General features: G+C 67.7%; 11 protein-coding genes across 11 annotated transcripts; 7 read left to right on the forward strand and 4 right to left on the reverse strand.

Moving 5' to 3' along the window:
* Positions 1 to 28: 28 nt before the first annotated feature.
* Positions 29 to 2528, reverse strand: MICPUCDRAFT_53806 (uncharacterized protein; the record flags this gene model as incomplete). Its single annotated transcript, XM_003064096.1, has 3 exons — positions 29 to 878; positions 1077 to 1545; positions 1733 to 2528. 3 exons carry the CDS (start codon positions 2526 to 2528, stop codon positions 29 to 31), a joined length of 2115 nt encoding a protein of 704 aa, XP_003064142.1.
* Positions 2529 to 3331: 803 nt separating this feature from the next.
* On the forward strand, positions 3332 to 4385 carry MICPUCDRAFT_43164 (uncharacterized protein; the record flags this gene model as incomplete). Its single annotated transcript, XM_003063911.1, has 2 exons — positions 3332 to 3673; positions 4203 to 4385. 2 exons carry the CDS (start codon positions 3332 to 3334, stop codon positions 4383 to 4385), a joined length of 525 nt encoding a protein of 174 aa, XP_003063957.1.
* Positions 4386 to 5290: 905 nt separating this feature from the next.
* Positions 5291 to 6455, forward strand: MICPUCDRAFT_23282 (uncharacterized protein; the record flags this gene model as incomplete). Its single annotated transcript, XM_003063912.1, has 2 exons — positions 5291 to 5860; positions 6018 to 6455. Coding segments are annotated over 2 exons (1008 nt in total), but the record flags the coding sequence as incomplete, so codon positions are not given.
* Positions 6456 to 6635: 180 nt separating this feature from the next.
* On the forward strand, positions 6636 to 8085 carry MICPUCDRAFT_30110 (uncharacterized protein). Its single transcript, XM_003063913.1, has 3 exons — positions 6636 to 6830; positions 7004 to 7262; positions 7476 to 8085. Exons 1-3 carry the CDS (start codon positions 6678 to 6680, stop codon positions 8006 to 8008), a joined length of 945 nt encoding a protein of 314 aa, XP_003063959.1. The 5' UTR covers positions 6636 to 6677; the 3' UTR covers positions 8009 to 8085.
* Positions 8086 to 9173: 1088 nt separating this feature from the next.
* Positions 9174 to 9673, forward strand: MICPUCDRAFT_53810 (uncharacterized protein; the record flags this gene model as incomplete). The annotated part of the gene is made up of 2 exons (XM_003063914.1): positions 9174 to 9256; positions 9394 to 9673. The coding sequence occupies 2 exons, from the start codon at positions 9174 to 9176 to the stop codon at positions 9671 to 9673; spliced, it is 363 nt and encodes a 120-aa protein (XP_003063960.1).
* A 149-nt stretch (positions 9674 to 9822) lies between these two features.
* Positions 9823 to 11021, reverse strand: MICPUCDRAFT_53811 (cytidine and deoxycytidylate deaminase zinc-binding protein; the record flags this gene model as incomplete). The annotated part of the gene is made up of 1 exon (XM_003064097.1): positions 9823 to 11021. The coding sequence occupies one exon, from the start codon at positions 11019 to 11021 to the stop codon at positions 9906 to 9908; it is 1116 nt and encodes a 371-aa protein (XP_003064143.1). The 3' UTR covers positions 9823 to 9905.
* A 174-nt stretch (positions 11022 to 11195) lies between these two features.
* MICPUCDRAFT_23315 (uncharacterized protein) lies at positions 11196 to 13071 on the forward strand (the record flags this gene model as incomplete). Its single annotated transcript, XM_003063915.1, has 5 exons — positions 11196 to 11582; positions 11692 to 11923; positions 12126 to 12344; positions 12506 to 12875; positions 12942 to 13071. 5 exons carry the CDS (start codon positions 11196 to 11198, stop codon positions 13069 to 13071), a joined length of 1338 nt encoding a protein of 445 aa, XP_003063961.1.
* A 70-nt stretch (positions 13072 to 13141) lies between these two features.
* Positions 13142 to 14779, reverse strand: MICPUCDRAFT_36806 (uncharacterized protein; the record flags this gene model as incomplete). Its single annotated transcript, XM_003064098.1, has 5 exons — positions 14742 to 14779; positions 14128 to 14583; positions 13995 to 14074; positions 13748 to 13873; positions 13142 to 13528 (listed from the first exon to the last, which is right to left on the reverse strand). Exons 1-5 carry the CDS (start codon positions 14773 to 14775, stop codon positions 13142 to 13144), a joined length of 1083 nt encoding a protein of 360 aa, XP_003064144.1. The 5' UTR covers positions 14776 to 14779.
* A 1105-nt stretch (positions 14780 to 15884) lies between these two features.
* On the forward strand, positions 15885 to 16692 carry MICPUCDRAFT_10870 (uncharacterized protein; the record flags this gene model as incomplete). Its single annotated transcript, XM_003063916.1, has 2 exons — positions 15885 to 16130; positions 16402 to 16692. Coding segments are annotated over 2 exons (537 nt in total), but the record flags the coding sequence as incomplete, so codon positions are not given.
* Positions 16693 to 18027: 1335 nt separating this feature from the next.
* MICPUCDRAFT_53815 (uncharacterized protein) lies at positions 18028 to 19512 on the reverse strand (the record flags this gene model as incomplete). The annotated part of the gene is made up of 1 exon (XM_003064099.1): positions 18028 to 19512. One exon carries the CDS (start codon positions 19510 to 19512, stop codon positions 18028 to 18030), a length of 1485 nt encoding a protein of 494 aa, XP_003064145.1.
* A 549-nt stretch (positions 19513 to 20061) lies between these two features.
* MICPUCDRAFT_23001 (dynein light chain, type 1) lies at positions 20062 to 20403 on the forward strand (the record flags this gene model as incomplete). The annotated part of the gene is made up of 1 exon (XM_003063917.1): positions 20062 to 20403. The coding sequence occupies one exon, from the start codon at positions 20062 to 20064 to the stop codon at positions 20401 to 20403; it is 342 nt and encodes a 113-aa protein (XP_003063963.1).
* Between the last annotated feature and the right edge of the window lie 175 nt (positions 20404 to 20578).

Raw genomic sequence — 20578 nt, forward strand, 5'->3', positions numbered from 1 at the left:
TAATCAGGGTGGGTTTCGGGCGCGACGCTCACTCCAGGGAGCCTCGCAGCATCGCGCCGAAGCCTCCTTCGCACGAGCCACCTCCGGCGGCGGCGGCGGCGGCGGCGGCGGCGGGCGCCGCGGCCTCCCCCTCCGGCTGCGTCTGCATCTCGTCGCACACGCCGCGGACGAGCCCTTCGATGTACGGCTTCCAAAGCCGCGCGCGCGCGTTCACGAACCAATCGCCAACCTGCTGCGGCGTCAGCCCGGTCTTCGCCGCGAGCTCTCGCTTCTCCTCTCGCGTCGGCACCGGCTTTCGACGCTCCGCGGTGGGGTAAAAGTGGTCCCACAACCACTCGTGGAGGATCGCCTTCGCCTTCTTTGAGTGCCGGCCGTTCTTCCCGCCGCCGCCGCCGCCGCCGCCGTTATTTCTCGGCGGCGGCGTCGCGGGCGTCGCGGGGAGGAACGATAACCGCGGGGACGGGGACGGGGACGGGGACGGGGACGGGGACGACTTCGACTTCGCGTCGGCGTCGTCGTCGGCGTCGGCGTCGGCGGGGGCTCCGAGGACAACCTCGTCGCGCGCGCTTCGCTTCGTCGGCGGCGTGCCGACTTTCGCGAGGTGCGTCCACGTCTGAGAGTGGCTCCTTCGCACGCCGCCGGCGCTGTCGAGAGCGAGAGCGTCGCCCGGGCCGAGCCCGAGCCCGAGCCCTCGCGGCGCGGCGGAGCTCGGTGACTTGAACGGTCGCGCCGCCGCCGCCGCCGCCGCCGGGCGGATCGGTTCCAACGAGCTCGCGCGCGTCGTCGTCGTCGTCGCCGCCGCCGCGCCGCCGAAAGCCGCGGTCGCCTCGACGTCCTCGACGAACCGGTCGAGCAGCTTGAACCGGCACTCGCAGAACCTGGCGCCGTCGGGGTGAAGTTAAAAGTTCAAAGGCGCGTCGGTCGGAGTTGAAAGGCGTCGCGCGGGTCGAGCGTCGAAACCGAGGGGCGGGCGGGGAGAAGCACGACACACGCCGGGAGAGAAAGTCCTCGTTGAAGTCCTTAAGGAACGACGTTCACCACGCGAACGCGGTCGTACGGGGACCGGTGCGACGAACGGGACGCGCCTCGTCCGCGCCGCGTTCACCGCGTCTTCGCGGACGGCGCGTAACACCTCGCTGCCGGCCGTTTCGCCGCCGCTCGAGACGGATCTCGCGAGCGTCTTGTGAAGGACATCCTCCTCGGCCGCGTCGAGACGAGTTAACTCGATGGTAAACGCTCGCACGACGCGCTCGATGTCCTTCGCGCGGCGCGTCGACGTCGCGCGCGCGAGCTCGTCGGCGCGCGTTTTTATCGCCCTCGACGCCGATCGCGCGTCCGCCGCGTCTCGCCACCGCTGCGGGTGTAAACGCTCGAGCGACGACCGTTGCGCGGTGGTGGTGAAACGGTCAGGGGAGGTGTGTTGTTGTTGTTGTTGTCGTTGTCGTTGTTCCCTTTTCGCCGCGCTCTTGCTCTTTCGAACGCGCGCGCCGCCGTGCTTTCCGACGTCGTCGTCGCCTGAGCCGCCGAAGACGAGACTTCGCAGCACTGAGGGTCGTTCCATACAAAGCGAGGTCGGGGTGGAGTTGAAAGGCGTCAGAAGGAGTTGAAAGGCGTCGAGGGCGGGGATTGAACGCGAGGGGTAGGCGGAGAGACGCGCCGGGAAAAGTCCTTAAGGATCGGCGTTCACCACGCGGACGCGGTCGTATGGGAACCAGTGTGAGATAGAACGCACCTGAGCTCGCGTGCGTCGCCACCGCGTCGTTCGTGAGCGCATTAGTAACCGTCGCGTTCGTGGCGTTATTAGTGTGGTGCGTGGTCGAGTTGGGGTACATCATGATGTTGTCGATCGAGTCGTTGGTCGCGTTGTCCGTCGCGGGCCAGGTCGAGAAGAGCGCGTCGTGGAAGTCGCCGCGTGCGCCGCCGCCGCCGCCGGGGGAGCCGAACGCGTCGCACGCGTCGTCGAAGATATCCGCGAAAACGTCCGCGGCGTGTGCGTTATCATATCCCAATCCCACGTCGCGCGGCGGATGTAACGCGCTCGCGGCAGCTTGAAACGAAGACCCGCAGTAGATGGACGCGTCGTCGACGTCGAACTCCATCGCCGTCGCGCTCGCGCCGTCGGCGTCGCCGTCGCCGTCGCCGTCGCCGCCGCCGCGGACGTGCGACTCGAAAGCGGATAACAACGCGTCCCAGCAGTCGTCGTCCGCGCCGCCGCCGTTCGGGAGCGGGGCGTCGTCGAACGCGAGGTCAGAAGCGGACGCTTGCGACGCGTCGGACGCGGTCGAGGACCGGCGATTTCGCGCGTCGTCCGAGGGGGGCGGACGCGGGTCGCCTCCGATTTTTTTGATTTTTTCGCACGTCGCCGCCGCGAAGCCGGCGGCGATGTCGAAATCGAAGACGACCCCCTTGAGCTCCCCGGGGATTCGCGCGCCGGCGCGCGCGCGCGCCGCGTCCGCGTCCGCGTTCGCGCCGCTCGGGAGGAGGAGTTTCACCTCCACGACGCTCGCGTCGTGCTCGTGCGCGGTCATGGCGTCAGTATCGCGCGCCGCGTCGCGGGCGGCGCGGCCTGAGAGGACGGAGCGGAGGAGGGAGGAGGACGACGGGCGCGTGACGACTACGGCGCGGGCGTTTGTGAATCAGACTTTACAGTACGTCAAAGATGGCGCGGCGGCCCCCCGCGGGGACGCGACGCCGCGCGCGACGCCGCGCGGGTTTTCGAAGAGAGACGCTTCGTCGAGCGCGCGCGCGACGTTCCCGCGCGGCGCGACGCGGCGGGAGAGGACGCGATCGGCGCGTCGCGGGGTCGTCGCGGGGTCGAATCGCGGATTCATTCATCCGCGCGAGGAGGACGGATCTCACCACTTGGCGCGTTTTCTGTCTCGGCGCGGCGGCGCGCGAGCGGCGACGTCGCCGCGGCGTTCGAGGCGGCGCGCGGGATGCGCGCGGCGTCGACGCGCTGAGGAGCTTCCTTCGCGGGGTCGCGGGGTCGACCCCGCGGGGTGGGGTCGACTCGCGCCGCGGACGAGATGAATGGCGCGCGGGGGCGATTTCCTCGTACGCTGAGAAGGCGATAAGAAAAAATAACGGCTTTTCACCCTGGGAGCTGAAGCGCGATCGGCGGTCTCGCCGCGATGACAACGGTTTGAAAAAATACCAAAAAAACGATTTTGAAAACGCCATCGATCGTAGAATGCGGAAACCAAACGTCGACGGCGGAGACGCGCGCGTGATGAAACCTCGCGCCGACCGTCCAACGATCGGCACCGCACACCCGCGGCGCGGCCCACCCCCCGCCCCCGCGCGCTTTCGATCCACCCGTCGTCTCGTCGTCATGCTCGCGATCGTCTACGTCTCCGCGTTCGTCGTCGCCGCGTGGGCGCCGTTCGCGTATCATCACCGCGCCGTCCACGGCGTCGTCAACCCGACGCACCTCGCGCTGACGCTGTTCAACGCGATCAATCTGCTCATCTGCCTCTGGGAGAACGCGCTGTATCTCCACGTGAAGAAGATCCGAAAGAAGTACCTCGCGATGAAGCGAACGCTCGGCCACGGGACGTTCCCGCCGAAACTGTGCCTGTTCGAGGACGTGAGCCTTCGCGACGCGCTGACGTACGAGCACTGGGGGATCGTGTGGGCGACCTACTCGCTGCTAGATCCGTCGTACTCGGATCAGGTGCGTACTATACACTGGTCCCCATACGACCGCGTCGGCGTGGTGAACGCCGATCCTTAAGGACTTTTCCCGGCGCGTCTCTCCGCTCATCCCTCCCTTTCAATCCCCGCCCACGACGCCTTTCAACTCCAACTGACGCCTATGAACTCCACCCCGACATCGCTTCGTATGGAACGACCCTCAGACGTCGTTCGGGTTCTGGATCGACAGCGGCAACGGCGTCGTGACGATGATTCCGACGCTGATGCTGAGCGTGGGGGCGACGTGGACGATCCCCGGGGTGGACGCGCAGGCTCTGGGGGTCGTGGGGATCGTGTTCAACTATCAGGCGCGTTCACGTTTACGCCGGTTCCCGCGCGACCGCGTCGGCGCGGTGAACGCCGTTCCTTGAGGACTTTATCTCCCGTCGCGTCTCTCCGCCCATCACCACTCGCGTTCGATCCCGACACACCGCGACGCCTTTCAACTTCAAACACTGACGCCTTTCAACCCCACCCCGACGTTCGCTCGTATGGACAATTACCCTCAGATGCTCTACGGCACGGTGTTGTACTTCGGGAACTACCTGAAGAATCAGTACTACCGCGGCACGAGCGCGGCGTACGTGGGTTTAGTCGTCGCCATGAACGCGATATGGATCGTGTTTCCCGCGGCGTGGATGTGGATGTGCTGGGGGATGATCCGGACGGGGAGCCTGGACGCGCTTCGATGAGGAGGCGGCCGGGTCTCGTCGTCGGATTGATTTTTTTATTCGCGTCGCGGCGTCGGCGGCGGCGGCGGGAGAGGCAGCGGCGGCGCGCCGAGCCACGCGCGATCGCACTAGCTTAGACTACAGTAGATACTGTATTCATCACGCGCGCGATCGATCGAATCGAACGCGCGCCGCGCGAACGTCGACGACGAAGCCTCGACCCGCCTCGTCGAAAACCGCGAGCAGGGAAGAAAAAAAAATGGCAGACAAGTGCAAAAACTGTGCTGAAAAATCGCCGCGAAAATTTTTTCCTCCGATTCGCCATTCGCGCGCGCTGATTGGTCGTTCGCCGCGGTGAAGCGCGCTGCATCTCTCCACCTCTGGTTCTGGATGTGCGTCCGCGTCCCTGCGCTTTTCCACCCTCGTCGTCAGCACTTCTCAGGCGCACGCCGCTCTGTACCTCCCAGGTGCGCGCTGGGCTCGCGATCCTCCCGCGCGCGCGTCTTCTTCGCGCGCGTCCCTCGCGTCTTCACCGTCTTCACCGTCATCGCCGCGCGCGTCGCGTCGACGCCGCGTCGTCGAAATCCCTGCGGCGTCTCGCGTCCGTCTCGGTCTTTTTCGCGCCCGCGCGTCGCACCCATCTTCGCGCTCGTCGCCTCACCCGCGCGCCCTCCCGCATCCCAACAGGCGACCGCTCCTCCGTCCTCCGTCACACGATGGCGTCCTCGTTCGCCGTCGCCGCGCCCGGGCTCGCCCGCGCCGGCACCTCCATGGTCCCCCGCTACGGCGCGCGCGGTCGCGCGTCCGCGCCCGCGCGCGTCGCCGTCCGCGCGCGCGCGGTCGTGGAGGCGCCCGCGAACCTCGAGCGGCTTCGGATCATGACGCCGTGGGAGATCGCGCAAGAAGAGCTCAAGACGACGTTCGGGATGTCCGAGGAGGACATCGCCGCCGCGGGTGCGCTCTCGGACGAGGACCTGACGAACGCGTACGAGACGATGCAGCTGTGCCGCGACTTCGAGAACGAGTGCAACCAGGCGTACATGGCGGGCAAGATTCGCGGCTTCATGCACCTCGACAACGGCCAGGAATCTATCCCCGCGCTCCTCTCGAACGCGATCCGCAAGACGGACCTGAAGCACTCGTACTACCGCGACCACTGCCACGCGATCGCGTGCGGCGTCGACCCGGGCGCGGTCATGGCCGAGATCTTCGGCCGCGACGGCGGCTCGTGCAGAGGCACCGGCGGATCCATGCACGTGTACGACGTCGAGACTAACTTCCAAGGCGGGTGGGCGCTCGTCGCCGAGCAGCTACCCTACGCCGTCGGAGCCGCGCGGTCGATCGTCCTCGACAAGCACCTCGGCACGGGCGAGGCGGAGGACCGCATCGCGATCGTCTTCGTCGGCGAGGGCGGCGCGCAGAACGGACGGATGGCGGAGTGCCTGAACGCGGCGGCGAAGGCGCGTTCTATCTCACACTGGTCCCCATACGACCGCGTCGGCGTGGTGAACGCCGATCCTTAAGGACTTTACTTCCCGTCGCATCTCTCCGCCCAGGGTCCCTCGCGTTCAATACCCGCCCTCGGCGCCTTTCAACTCCATCTGACGCCTTTCAACTCCACCCCGACGTCCGCTCGTATGGAACGGCCCTCAGGAAAACCTTCCGATTTTATTCCTCGTCATCGACAACGGTCGCGCGATCAACACGTTCACGAAGGACGTCGCGACGAACCAGGAGGTGTTCAACCAGGGGAAACACTACGGCATCCCGGGCATTCTCGCGGACGGGCAGAACGTTCAGGACACGATGCGCATCGGGCGAGCGGCGATCCAGCACGTTCGCAATAAGGGCCCGGCGATTCTCCAGGTGCACACGTTTCGGTTCAACGGGCACTCCCCCGCGGACCCCGAGCACGAGCGCAACCGCAAGGACGAGAAGCGCTGGGCGCGCGCGACGTGCGACCCGATCAAGATCTTCGAGGAGTCGGACGACGCGAAGAAGGTGGACCAAAAGGCTGCGCTGGCGAGGGCGCGCGATGAGGTAGCCAAGGCGCTCGCTTTCGCCAACGCGTCGCCGCCGCCGCCGAAGGACCTCGCCGCGAAGCTCGAGTACCCGGACCCCACCGGCGAGGTGGATTACTCCGCGCGCGAGCCGGAGATGGGCCTGGAGCTCGCCGCCGCGGTCACGAAGGCGACGGTCCCGGAGGCGACGCTCACCGCGCTCGCGGCGAGGATCGACGCGCTGCGCGCGATGGCGGGGAGCGACGCGGGCATCTCCATCGGAGACGCCGTCAACCTCGCGATTCTCGAGGAGATGGTCCGAGACCCGACGTGCGTCGCGCACGCGGAGGATCTGCAGGCGGGGAGCTCGTACAACATCCCGGCCAACACGCAGCAAGCGTTCGGGACGCTGCGAGCGGCGGACGAGATCATCGACGAGGGGCACTTCATCGGAAAGGCGCGTTCTGTACACTGGTTCCCATTACGACCGCGTTCGCGTGGTGAACGCCGTTTCTTAAGGACTTTGCCCGGCGTGTCTCTCCGCCCAGGGTCCCTCGCTTTCAATCCCCGCCCTCGACGCCTTTCAACTCCAACTGACGCCTTTCAACTCCACCCACGCCTTTGAACCCCATCGGAAAGGCTCTCGGGGAGGCGATGAACGGGTACCGACCGATCGTCGAGCTCATGAACGCCAACTTCGGCATCTACGGCATGGCGGAGCTCTCCTCCGCGGGGAACACGTTCGCGACGACGGGCGGGCAGTTTAACATGCCGATGACCGTCATCGGCGCGGGCGGGACCGCGCCGAACCAGTCGCTGGGCGCGGAGCACTCGCAGCCGTTTCACGCGTACATCATGGGTATTCCCGGGTTGAAAATCTGCACCGCGTCCAAGGCGCGTTCTATCTCACACTGGTTCCCATACGACCGCGTCGGCGTGGTGAACGCCGATCCTTAAGGACAGGACTTTCTCTCCCGGCGCATCTCTCCGCCCACCCCTCGCCGCTTTCAATCCCGACACACCTCGACGCCTTTCAACTCCGCTTCTGACGCCTTTCGACTCCACCCCGACGTCGTCGCTCGATGGACCCTCGACCCTAAGCCCCACGAAGCCTACGGCCTCGCGAAGAGCATGATCCGCGACAACGGCCCGGGCGTGCTTCTCCTCCCGGTGAAGCTCATGAAAACCCGCGGGCCGTGCGAGGTGGACAACTTCCTCCCGTTGCACAAGGCGACGCTGCAGCACGAGGCGTCGGCCGCGTCGATCGCCGCGGGCAAGGCGGTGACCGTGCTCACCTACTTGCACGGCACGAAAGAGAGCGAGGACGCGATCGAGACGCTCACCGCGGAGGGGTACGACGTCGACCTCATCGAGCTGACGTGCTTGAAGCCGTTCGACAAGGAGACGATCCAGGCGAGCCTCGCGCGGACGCACAAGCTCGCGATTCTCGACGAGAGCACGCGGAGCGGCGGCGTCGGCGCGACTTTCAGCGCGCTGGTGAGCGAGGAGCTCTTCGACGAGCTCGACGCGCCGGTCAGGAGGTTATGCATGGAGGACGCGCCGGTGCCGTACGCGACGGAGATGGAGCGGGTGATGGTGAAGCGCGCCGCGGATTTGGTCGAGGGCGTCAAGTCCATGTGCTGAGAGTGGAAGAGGGGCGGGGGGGCGGAATGAACGCGCTCAATTATTGTGCATACTAATCAATGAAACCGAGTTTTGTTACGTCGTCGTCTCGCGACGCTCGACCGCGCGACGGCGACGGCGACGACGACGAGCCCCGCCGTCTCTGCCAAAAAAAACCAAAAGAAAACCAAAAAAAAACGTGTGTACAGTACTACGATTATACGACGTACGCGTACTTCCGTACGCGCAAACAGTTTGCTCGAAATCAGACGCGCGAGAGCCACTGAGCGCGCGCGAACGAGTGACCGAGAGAGCCACGCTGGCAAACGCGGGCTTCGTGCCAGCCCAGAGCGGCGACCTCCTTCATCGTCGCGTCGCCGTCGCGCCGCGCACACGAGACGCGCCACCGCACGCACCGAAAACAAAGATGGCCGCCGCTACCATGTCCGCCCTTCGCGTCGTCGCGCCCGTCGCGCGCGTCGCCGCCGCGCGCAAGACCGTCGTCCGCGCCGCCGCGAAGGTGCGCGCGCGCGTCGATCCCGCCGTCCGCCGCGCGTCGTCGCACGTGTCGTGGGGATAAAGCCCTCCGATCGCGTCTTCTTATCTGCCGCTGACGCCCCTCCCCGCCCGCCGCGCGATCGTCTCCTCGCCGCAGCCCGCCGTCCGCGGCTCCGTCGTCGTCCGCGCGAGCGACTCCGACGTCACCGCTCGCCTCGAGGACGCGCTCAAGGTGCGCGCGCGGCGCGATGCCCTCCGAGTCTCCGCCCGCGGTCGTCGCCCCTCTCGTTCGTCGTTCCGGGGTCCCGCGGAAGAATGCGCAGCGGCGCCGACGGTTCGGGCGCGCGCTTCCGCGCGCGCGCGCGCGCGCGCGTCGCGCGGGAACGCGCGCCCGCGCGTCGCAGCCTCGCGCGACGCGCGCGACGCGCCGATCGCGCGCGTCGCGGTGCGCGCGACGCGCGCCGCGCGCGCGGATCGCGCGCCCGAGCCGCGGCGGCCGGATCTCGCTTCGTTCGTCGGGTCTTCGAGACGGCGTCGTTCGTCTCTCTTTCGCGCTCAGTCAACGAAACCGATCGCCGCGCGCGCCGTCGTCGAACCCTAAACCTAACCCCTAACCCTCCCCCGCGTCGTCCGTCCGCGACCGCGACCGCCGCAGATCGCCGAGGAGTGCGTCGACGAGTGCGCCGCGATGTGGGACGAGGTCGAGGAGCTCTCCCAGGCGGCTTCCGACAAGAAGCCCGCGCCCGCGGAGATGGACCCCGTCCCGATCAGGTGAGACTGCTTCCCGTACGACCGCGTCGGCGCGGTGAACGCCGTTTCTTAAGGACTTTTCCCGGCGTCTCTCTCCTCCCACCCCTCGACGCCACCGCTGACGCCTTTCAACTCCACCGCTCGTCGTGCGCGCGCAGCGAGAAGGACATGAACTTCATCAAGGAGACGCAAGCGGCGCTCGCCGCGGCGAAGAAGGGCGCGGAATCCGTCGACGTCGACACCCTCCGCTCGCTCGAGTCCGCGGCCGCGTCCGCGAAGAAGGTGACGGTGTCGAACGCGCGTCTGGATTCGCTGACCAAGGCGCTGGACCAGGCGCTCGAGGCGGCCAAGGCGTGCACGGGCGACGACTGCGCGATCGAGTGGGAGACCGTGGAGGAGATCTCTCAGGCGAAGTCCCGCGCGCAAAACGCGGATTAATTAATAATTCACCGCGCGCGCGCCTCGACGAGAAGAAGGCGAGAACGCGTCGCGCGTTCTTCGTTCTTGAGGTTCGCGCGCTGAAGGTACGAATTCATTCGTTTGGAAAGAGAGAGGAGAGGGAGCGTGGGCGCTCGAAGTCGTCGGTTGGACCCGCGGCAGGCGGTGTCTCCGGCGCTGGTAATACATAAACCTTACTACTACAATATACGTTCACTACACGAACTATCGGTCAGTCGTACGACACGTCGACGACCGCGCGCGGGGTGTGCTGCCGCACGACCACCTTGGCGAGCGCGAGGAGCTTCGACGCCGCGGCGTACGTGGGGTTCGCCTGCATCCCGCCCTTGGTCGGCGTCGAGATTTTTTCTTCCTCTTCTCGGACGTTTTTTCGTTTGTCCGCGGCGCCCGACGAGGACTCTTTGCCCGCTTCGTTCTCTTTCCCCAGCGGCGTCGACGGCGCCGGCGTCGCCCCCGCCGCCGCGTCCGTCGCCGCGTCGCCCCGCACGTTCTCCGGCAGCGCGCTGAGCGACGACGACGAATCGCTCGTCGCCGCCGCGTTGTCGCCCGCGGCGGCGTCGATCGCGAGCTTCCCTTCGAAGTACACCACCTCCGTTATCCCGGACTGAATGATCAGCTTGCTGCACTCGTTGCACGGATACATGGTGACGTACATCGTCGCCCCGTTCAAGCTCTGCGAGTTTTTATTCATGATCGCGTTCATCTCCGCGTGGCACACGTACGCGTATTTAGTCTCCATGGGGTCGTCGGTGGGCGAACGCTTGGCCCAAGGGAGCGATCGATCGCTGCACCCGCGCGGGAAGCCGTTGTACCCGACGCCGGAGATGACCTTGTCCGCGCCGACGATGACCGCGCCGACTTGCTTGTTCGGGTCCTTGCTGCGCTGCGCGGAGAGGAACGCGACGGACATGAAGTAGTCGTCCCACGAGAGATAGTCGCGCCGTCCCTCCGCGCTGAACGGATCGGGTTTCTTCTTTCCGACGCCGCGCCTCGAGAGCGGCGGCGTCGCGGGCGCGTCGCATCGCGGGCAGACGACGGAGAGCTCGGAGGAGGAGGAGGAGGACGGCGCCGGCGGCTTGGGCGGGTCGAGCTCGCGCGGGGATCTCAGCGACGCGACCGTCGGCGCCTTGGACGGCGTCCGTGGCGGGCTCGACGACGACGGCGAGATGGGGATCTTCTTCTTCGTGCGCCGATCGCCGTCCGCGTCCGCGTCCGCGTCCGCGTCCGCGTCCGCGCGTCGATCGAGGAGGGATTTCATGATGTCCTGGAGCTTCGCGCCCGCGAGCGCGGACGCGATCGCGACGAACGCGACGTTCACGCCGGCCATGACGTCGCGGACGACGAGCTGGCCGATCGATGGCGCGAAGTTTTGAATGAAACTCCCTCCAAGTCAGCAAAGCACTCGCGTAAAACGCGCGCTCCGACAGATGACGACGTCACACTAGATCCGCGCGCGGGCCACGCGCGGCGAACGCACAGCACAGGCGACACGACGCGCGCGATGATCGCGATACGCTCGGCGCCGACGTCCGTGCCGCGCGCGCCGAGCGCGCCGCGCGCGCGCGGCTCGCCCGGACGCGCGACAACGCGCGCGAACGCGAGCGCGCGACGACGCGCCGTCGTCGTCCCTCCTTCCGCCTCGTCGTCGCGAAGCGTCGCCGCCGCGTCGGCGTCGGCGTCGACGGCGACGGCGAGCGCGACGTACGAGCTGCGCCCCGACGCCGTCCCGTCGACGCAGCGCGCGTCGTCCTCCTCCGCGGCGCCGCCCGAGCTCGTCCTCTACCGCGACACGAACGCGTGGTGCCCGTTCTGCGAGCGCGTCTGGCTCGCGCTCGAGGCGAAGGGGGTGTCGTACACGTGCGAGTTCGTGGACCTAAGGCGCGTTCACGTTTCGCTTTCGTTTCGTTTTTCACCCGTCGCTCGGGGTCAACGTTCGATCGCGTCCCCTTTCAACTGACCGACGAACGAACGTTTTTTGTACGGACATCAGAAATAAGCCCAAGTGGTTCACGGACTTGGTGCCCACAGGGCTCGTCCCCGCCGCGCGGTTCGCGGCGGACGACGCGCTGGTGTGGGAGTCTATGGACATCCTTCGCGAGCTCGAGACGCGGTTCCCGGACGCGCCCGCGCTGACGCCGGCGGACGAGGACGGCGCGGCGAAGATGGAGGCGTTCATCGCGCGCGAAGTCGAAGGCGCGTTCTATCTCACACTGGTTCCCATACGACCGCGTCGGCGTGGTGAACGCCGATCCTTAAGGACTTTACTTCCCGGCGATTCTCTCCGCCTAGGGTCCCACGCGTTCAATCCCCGCCCGCGACGCCTTTCAACTTCAACTGACGCCTTTCAACTCCACCCTGACGTCCGCTCGTATGTAACGGCCCCAAGCCGACGACGCCGTCGTCGCGGTCGGGTACAAGTACCTCACCGGAGGCGGCTTCGGCGCCGCGAAGGACCCGGAAGATCTGCCGAAACTCCGAGCCGAACTCGAGGTCGCGGTCGCGCGAGCGAAACCGCACTTCGCGAACGGTTTCATCGTCGGCGACGCGATGACCACCGCGGACGTTCTCGTCGCGCCCGCGCTCGAACGACTCGCCGCGAATTTGCTCACGTTTCGCGGCTACGATCTCCGGTGCGTTCTATCTTACACTGGTCCCCGTACGAGCGCGTCGGCGATGTGAACGCCGATCCTTAAGGGCTTTCTCTCCCGGCGCATCTCTCCGCCCACACCTCGCTTTCAATCCCGACACACCTCGGCGCCTTTCAACTCCATCTGACGCCTTTCAACTCCACCCCGACGTCGCTTCGTAGAGCGGAGTTCGAGCCGTGGTTCCTCGCGATGGAGGCGACGCCGGCGTACCGCGCGGTGATGGGCGATCCGGAGACGCACAACACGGTCGTGCGGCAGCTGTTCGGGCTGAGCAACGGCGAGGCGTCGCTCCCGCCGCCGCCGGCGTCGGTGCCGGAGACGCCGACCGGCGCGAAGGAGGCTGGGACGTGTCTATCGAACAACATGGACGCCGTCGTCGCGGACGCGTTGAAAAACTCGGGCGTGGACGCCGACGCCGACGACGCGGAGGCGATCGTGCGGACGTACTTGGAGACGCTCGCGGCGAGTCTTCTCGCGGACGGCGACGGCGACGGCGTCGCCGCGGCTCGACCGATCGCGCCGCATCCTCGGCCGTCGATGGCTGCGCTCAAATCGATGGACGACGACGCCGCCGCGAACGCGGTGAAGAAAGCCGCGAGAGCGCGCGCGATGGGCGCGGCGACGCTCGCGTTCGTGCGGAACCGCGTGAGCGCGCCGAGGGACATGAGCGCGCACGCCGCGGTGGCGTTCCGCGCCGCCGCGGACGCGTTCCTGACGAGCGTGTATTAGACGACAGACTGATCGGAAGAGATGCGTACAGTAGGATAAAAAAAATTCGAGTTCGCTCGTTCGCTCGTCGTCACGCGTCTTCCGCGACGCCCGCGGCGGCGTCGCGCCTCCCGCGGACGACGCCTTTCACGCTCGCCCGCCGCGTCGCTCGGCGTCGCACCGTTCGCTGCGTCTCCACCGCCTCGCGCGCTTCCGCGGCGCCGTCCGACCCCGTCCGCGCGGAGGTTGAGGTTCGCTTCGCCGCCCCCGCCGCCGCCGCCGCCGCCGCCGCGTCGCCGAGTAAGACCCCCTCCACGCGCAGCCCCAAACCGACGCTCAGCGCCTGCATGTCCGCGGGCATGTCGACCGCCAGTCGCATCGTGTTTTTCGTCCGCGGGTGCTTCACCGCGAGGTTCCACGCGTGAAGCGCCATGCGGCCTTCGAACCCGCCCGACGCGGGACGCAACGCGTCGTCGTACTTTTCGACGCCGACGCTCAAACTTTTCGCGTCGAAGAACAGCCTCCGCCTCGCGGCAGCCTCCCTCGCCTCTTTCCCGATTCTATCAGAGATTCCCGCCGCGTCTTCGTCTTCGCCGCCTTCGCCTTCGCCGCCTTCGCCCGCCGACGCGACGGTTCGAGACGCCGACCGTCGCGTCTTTTCGCGTTCCACCGCCGCCAGCGCGTCCTCCACCGTCACGCCGTACAACGCGTCGCCGACGATGGGCAGCCCCGCGTGCGCGAGATGCAACCGCACTTGATGCGTCCGCCCCGTCAGCGGCCGCGCGAGCACGAGCGCGGTGCCGACGATTCGCTTCCCCGTGAACTTCCCACCGGCCGCCGCCGCCGCCGCCGACGACGACGACGACGACGATTCGTATTCGTATTCTTCCTCGTCCGGACTTCGCGAAGGGGGCCTCCCGACGGCGCGCGACAGGATCTGGTACTCTGTGCTCGCGGGCTTCCCGTCCGGCGTCACCGCGCGTATGCACCGCCCGCCGTCGTCGTTCTCGCCGTCGATGTCCGGCTCGCGCGCCGCGTCGCCGATCGCGGCGTCGACGACGCGCACCTCCCCGGGACGGTGTCTCTCGAAATCGAAATCGTCGTCCGACTCGTCCGACGCGTTCGCCGCGTCTTCCAGTATCGCGCACACGGCGAGGTACGTCTTCCGCGCTTCCCTTCGCTCGAACGCGCCCTGCAGCGCGCTCGCGGAGGGCTTATCCTTCGCGAGCATCAAAACCCCGCTGGTCTCGAGGTCGAGCCTGTGCACCGCGATCGGTTCCGTCGCGGCGCCGAAGCCGAAGCCGGCGCCGCCGCCGCTGCCATCTCGCGTAACACCCCTCAGGTGATGCACCGCCCGGTTCACGACGCTGCCGCCTCTGAGGCGGTGCGCGGGGTATGTCATCACTCCCGGGGGTTTATCCACCGCCAGCACGTGTTCGTCCTCGTACAACACCGTCAGCGGCGCCGGATCCGGTCGCAGCGGGACGTCGCGGAGCTCGTGTCGGACGAGGCGCGTGACCGTCTCGAGGTCGACTGAGGGATTTGAAAGGCGTCAGTTGGAGTTGAAAGGCGCCGAGGGCGGGAGTTGAAAGCGAGGGGTGGGCGGAGAGAGACGACGGCGAAAGTCCTTAAGGATCGGCGTTCACCACGCGGACGGGGTCGTATGGGAACCAGTGTGAGATAGAACGCACCGTTTAAGCTCTTCGCGACGGCTCGCGCCGTCATCGGCGCTCTCGGCGCGCCGCCGCCGCCACCGTTTCCGCCGCGTCCTCGGCCTTTACCTCCGACTCCGTTCGGGTTCGAACTCGCGACGATGTCCACGTTCGCGTTGTGGTCGCTCACCTCCCTCGCCACCGCGGCTGCGTAGTTGGACGCCTCGACGTCGAAGTACTCGTCCGGGGGGTCGTCGTCGTCGTCCCGCGCCGCCGCCGCCGCGCCGCTGAACGGGTTCGCGCGCGCGTCCTCGAGGTCGACGTCGTCGTCCGCGGCGACCCACCCGAACCTCCTCGAGAGCACCTCCCACCGGAACGACCGCGGCGGGTGGCGAAGGCGCGCGGCGTCTCGCACGACGGCGCCGTCGCCGGCGCGCCATCCGTCCGGATCGATGAGATCGGGGCAGCACAGCGACAGGTGGCGCGCGCGCGTGCTCTTCGCCGCGAACGCTTGCGCGCACATCGGGCACCTCGGCATCGCGAGCTCGATGTTTAGGATCGCGTCCGCCATGTCGTCGCACGCGCCCGCGGACGTGTTCGAATACGGCCGTGAGGCGCGCGTTTTGTGTCGAATGTCCACGCGTTCTTCCACCGACGCGGGTGATGGCGCGCGTCCTGCGCGTCCTCCTCCTCCGCGGGCGCGGTGATCCCCGTATTCGTCCGCGTCGTGGTAGACGACGCGCTCGCGCGGCGGCGGCGGCGGCGGCGTCGCGCGCGGGGACGGGCGGTAGGACCCGTCGTCGTCGCGTCTTCGCGCGGGCCCCCCTCGGTCGCGCCCCCCGCCGCCGCCGCGGCCGCCCCGCGCGAATCGTCCCCCGGTCCTTCCGCCGCCGCCGCGCTGCCCGGTCGCCGCGGCCGCGGTCGCGGGGAGGCGCGTCGCCATCGCCGCGCGCGTCGTCTCGTCGGTCTGGTCTTAACGCGCCGTCCGTCTCTCGCGCCTCTCTCGGCGGCGGACGCGCGGCGAGGTGTGCGCGGCGCTCGCCCGTCCCGTCCCGTTCCAGCTCGGAATTCAACAAGGGAGAGAGCGAGCCTCGTCTCGTAACTTCCGACGCGCGCGCGACGATGACGACGACGGACCGCGGGGTCATCGAGCGCCCCGCGCCCGCGGCCGCCGCGTCGCCGATCGCGATCGACGGCGCCGCGCTCGAGGGCGGCGGGCAGATCGTTCGCGTCGCCGCGGCGCTGTCCGCCGCGACGCGCGTCCCCGTCACCATCCGCGAGATCCGCGCGAACCGTCCGAGGCCCGGGCTCGCGGCGCAGCACCTCGCCGGGCTCGACCTCGTCCGAAGGATGTGCGACGGGACGTTCGACGGCGACGTGCGGGTGGGGTCCACGACGGCGACGCTGCGCCCGGGGCGAGGAGGCGCGGTTGATGACACTGGGGACGACGACGACGATGATCCCTCGATCGTCGATCGCGATGATCTCTCGCGCCCCGAGAGATCGGATGATGAGGTGCGTTCTATACACTGGTCCCCATACGACCGCGTTCGCGTTGTGAACGCCGATCCTTAAGGACTTTGCCCGGCGCATCTCTCCGCCCACCCCTCGGTTTCAATCCCCGCCCTCGACGCCTTTGAACTCCACCTGACGCCTTTGAACTCCACCCCGACTTTCGCTTGTATAGAACGGCCCTGAGATCGTCTTCGAAGCGAGCGTCGGGACGGCCGGCGCGGTAACGCTCGTCGCGCAGGCTGCGATCCCGTGCGCGACGTTCGTCTTCAGCGAAGCGCTCGACGCGGGAAAGCGCGTGCGCTTGAGGCTGCGCGGCGGCACGGACGTCCCGTTCGCGCCGCCACTGGATTACCTCTCGCGCGTCTTCGCGGAGACGTTGCTCCGCGCGTGCGGCGCGATTGTCGCCGTGGACGTCAAGCGACGCGGGTTCTACCCGAGAGGCGGCGGCGAGGTGGACGTGACGATCGAGAGGTGCCCAGCGTCGCGCTGTTGGTGCTCGAGCGAGAGTTGCCCAGCGTCGCGCTGCTCGCGTCCGTCGCTTCTGCCGCTCGAGCCGATCGTCGTCGGCGAGCGCGAGAGGCGACGGAAGATTCGTCTGAGCGTCGACGTCGTCGCGCCGAGACGGTGGATCGCCGCGCGGGGGCCCGGCGACGGCGACGCCCGCGAGCGCGATCGGTTCAGGCGCGAGATATTCGACGCGGCGATCGACGCCGTCGTCGACGCGTCGGGGGAGCCGAGAGACGCGTTCGTGGGTCTGGATCTGGACGCGCGCGAGGAGCGCGCGCGTTTCGAGGAGTGGGAAGGGGACGACGTCGTCGGCGGCGCCGTCACCCTTCGCGCGAGGGCCGACCCGGACGTCACGCTCGGCGCGTCCACGCCGTTCGAGCCGCCGCGTGATAAGACACAAAACCGTAAGAAGGCGAAGGCGGGCGAGAAAACAGAAGAAGAAGAAGAAGAAGAAGAAGAAGAAACGGACGCGAAGCGAGCGTTTATCGAGCTCGCGAAACGCACCGGGGAGAGGCTCGGCGCGTCCCTTCGCGCGGGCGCCGGCGTCGACGCCAACGCGCTGGATCAACTCGTCGTCTTCATGGCGCTCGCGCGCGGGACGAGCCGGGTCGTGGCCGCGTCCCCGATCTCGCTGCACGCGTTGACGGCGATGGACGTCGCGTCGAAGGCGACGGGCGCGACGTTCCGCGTGATCGAAGGGAGGGAAAGGGAAAGGGAAAGGGAAAGGGACGACGCCGGCGCCGGGGAGAGGAAAAGAAAAAGCGACGACGACGGAGCGCCGAGTCCGGGGCTCGTCGCCGTGGAGTGCGACGGCGTCGGCGCGGGGGGGCGTCGTCTACGCGACGGATCGAGCTCGTCGCTCGTCGAGTCCCTAATTAATAAGTCTAGCTAGTGTCGTAGCTATCGTAATGTCGCGGCTAGTCTCTAGTTAAGCGAAGTTGAACGAGAACGTTTTCGTCTCGCGCGCGCCGAAGAGATTCGCGAGTCCGGACGCCTCCTCACCGGTCCCCGTACGACCTCGTTCGCGCGGTGAACGCCGTTCCTTAAGGACTTCATTCGTCCCCTCCTTTTCCTCGAGCACCTTCGGTCGCTCCCTTCGCAGCGCGTCCACGAACCGCTCGCGCAGATCGCCTCTTCGGTCGCGGTCCAGTCCGCTGACGAGCTCCCCCGCGAGGTCCTCGCCGAGGGTCTTCGCGACGTCGGGCGGGGTGGAGTTGAAAGGCGTCGTCAGACGGAGTTGAAAGGCGTCGAGGTCGAATGTTGAAACCGTGGGATGGGCGGAGAGGAACGCCGGGCGAAGTCCTCACGGAACGGCGTGCGCCACGCGAACGCGGTCGTATGGGGACCAGTGTACGGGACGCGCCTTCGCGCGGTCGAGAAAACGCAACACCCGAGGGAGCGTCCGCGGAGAGCAAAAGTTTTGCGTCACCGCGACGGTCTCTTCCAAGTTCAACGCGCAGTGCCACCACCCGGACGGAACAAACAGGACGTCCCCGGGATCGCAAATCCCCTCGAACACCTTGCCGTGGTAGCTGTTCTTCCGCGACGACGGCGGCGACGACACTTTCCTCCGTTTCTTCGCCGTTTCCTTTTGGTCGTCGTCGTCGTCGTCGTCGCTGTCGTCGTCGCTGTCTTCGCTCTCGCCGTCGCCCTCGTCCTCGTACACGTGGTCGTAGAAGTTCATGTACCACTCGATGATCGTCACCGGCTGCGTCACGGTGGTCCCGTCCTCGCTCGGGTGCACCCCGGGGGGTAAGACGTCCGGGTTAAACATGATCCATTTTTTTCTGCCAGAGACGACGGCGTTCCACGCGGACGTGCCGTTCGGATCGACGTGGAAGCCGCTTCCGCTTCGAGCGCCGCCGGCGATGAGCCACCGGTAGTCCGGCCGACCGTCCTCGCCCAGGAGCGCGAACAAATCGTCGGAGAAGTGCGGCGGCGGCGCGTAATCTTTCGCCAACCCGGGCGCCTTCTCCGCGAATCGCTTATCGAACAGATACATCGGGAGGTCGTCTCTCGACCCGTCGACGTACCGCCAAAAGTCCCTCAGACGCATCTCGTACCCGCCCACGGTGAACTTCGCGTCCGCCCAGCGCTTATCACTCGACATCGCCTCGCGGCTCCATCGCGCGTCTCTCACCGCGGGCCAGTCCGCGCAGAGGCCGGCGATTATTACCGGCGCGTTACGCGCTTCGAAATCGCGCGCGAACGCCTCCGGCGAGAGCGCTCCCCTCGCGCGTCGAGGGATCGTGTCCCTCGATATCCAGCGCTCGTCGATGGGGAAGCGCGCGGAGACGTGACGGAAGTACAGCGCGTCGCTGAACAGCGGCGGGCGATCGGCGCGGGCGGAGGAGGGGGCGGCGCGGGCGACTTCGGCATCGGAGGCGGCGGCGGCGTCGTCGTCGTCGTCGTCGTCGTCGTCGTCGCGAGATGATTCGACGACGACGCCGCCCGCCGCCGCGGCGTACGTCTCGCGCCACGACCGCCCCGCGAACGCGAAATCGCCGCCGTGCTTCCGAAGCACGCACTGCTTCCACAGGTCCTCGTGCGCGGCGAACGCGCGGCACGCGCGCGAGCAGCGCGCGAACGCGGCGAGCGCCTCGCCGCCGACGCCGTGCGATTCGCCGTCGTCGCAATCGCCGCCGAGGCAACGCAGCACGAGCGCGTCCGGGAGCGTCGCGAGCGCGCCGAGACCGCGGCGACGCGCGTCGTCGCTTCGCGACGCGTCGGAGGAGGAGACCAGGTACCGGTTCCCCTCGGGGAGGACCCCGAGCGGGTGCGGGCGCATGCGATCCCGCGCGCGGTCGTCGTCTGTGGTCTCGGAACGCTCGCGGTGGTCTCGGGAACTTTTCCACTGCGCGCGCGCGGTCGGTCGGCATTTCCGTTGGCGGGCCTGGCCGGGCCGGCCCCCCTTTTGGGATGGAACCGCCCCGCGCGCACTCGTCGCGAACGCGCGCACGCTCGCGCGCGCACGGGTTCCGTCGATCGGCGGCGCACTCGCGGTACGTCTCGCGCGGCCCTCTCTCGAAGTCGCGGTCGCGGCGCGGCGCGACGCGCGCGCGTCCGCGACGCCCCCGCGCCCGCGAACGAGCGCGTGATGTGATGGCGTTCGTTTGACCGACCGATCGATCGCTTCGCCGCGCGCCACCGCGATCGATCGCTCGCGCGTCGTCCCCTTCGCTCACCCTCGCCTCCCCTCTCTCTCCACCGTCCTCAGGCGAACGAGCGGACCTTCGGTGGTCTCGACGCGAAGAAGAAGCGGCGCGCCGGTCGAGGGAGGGGGTGAATTGAATTCTCGAGGAGACGCGGCGACACAGATCGCGGGGGCGTCGGCGCGATGACGACGGAGGGCGGCCTCGCGGAGATCCCCGCGGACCGCGAGGCGTTCCTCAAACTCGCGCAGTACCCTCTTATTAAACACACGGACATGGAGAGCGAGATGCGACAGGAGGCGGTGGAGATTTGCGCGGGCGCGGTGGAGAAGTACTGCCAGCCCGGCGTCGAGGACGCGGAGAAGGCGTCGCAGCTCATCAAAGAGAGCATGGATAAAAAGTTTGGCGCGCCGTGGAACGTCGTCACGGGGAGCTACTACAGCTTCGAGATCACCGCGGAGGTGAAGCACTTGTTGTACGTGTTCATAGGCGGCGCGACCGCGGTCGTGGTGTGGAAGTCGCAGTAGGTAGCTTTGGCGCGACGAAGGGAACGCGACTGACGAAATTTTCATTCATCCGTTTCATTCGCGCGCGCGCGTCGGCGTCGTCGTCGCGCCATATGCCCCTCTCTCGCGCGCACCCTCGATCGTCCCTCCCCCGCCCCGTCTACTCCCCGTTCACTCGCGCCGCGCTCGACTTGTA

Source organism: Micromonas pusilla (genome assembly GCF_000151265.4).
Source record: "Micromonas pusilla CCMP1545 genomic scaffold MICPUCscaffold_16, whole genome shotgun sequence".
NCBI lineage: Eukaryota > Viridiplantae > Chlorophyta > Mamiellophyceae > Mamiellales > Mamiellaceae > Micromonas > Micromonas pusilla.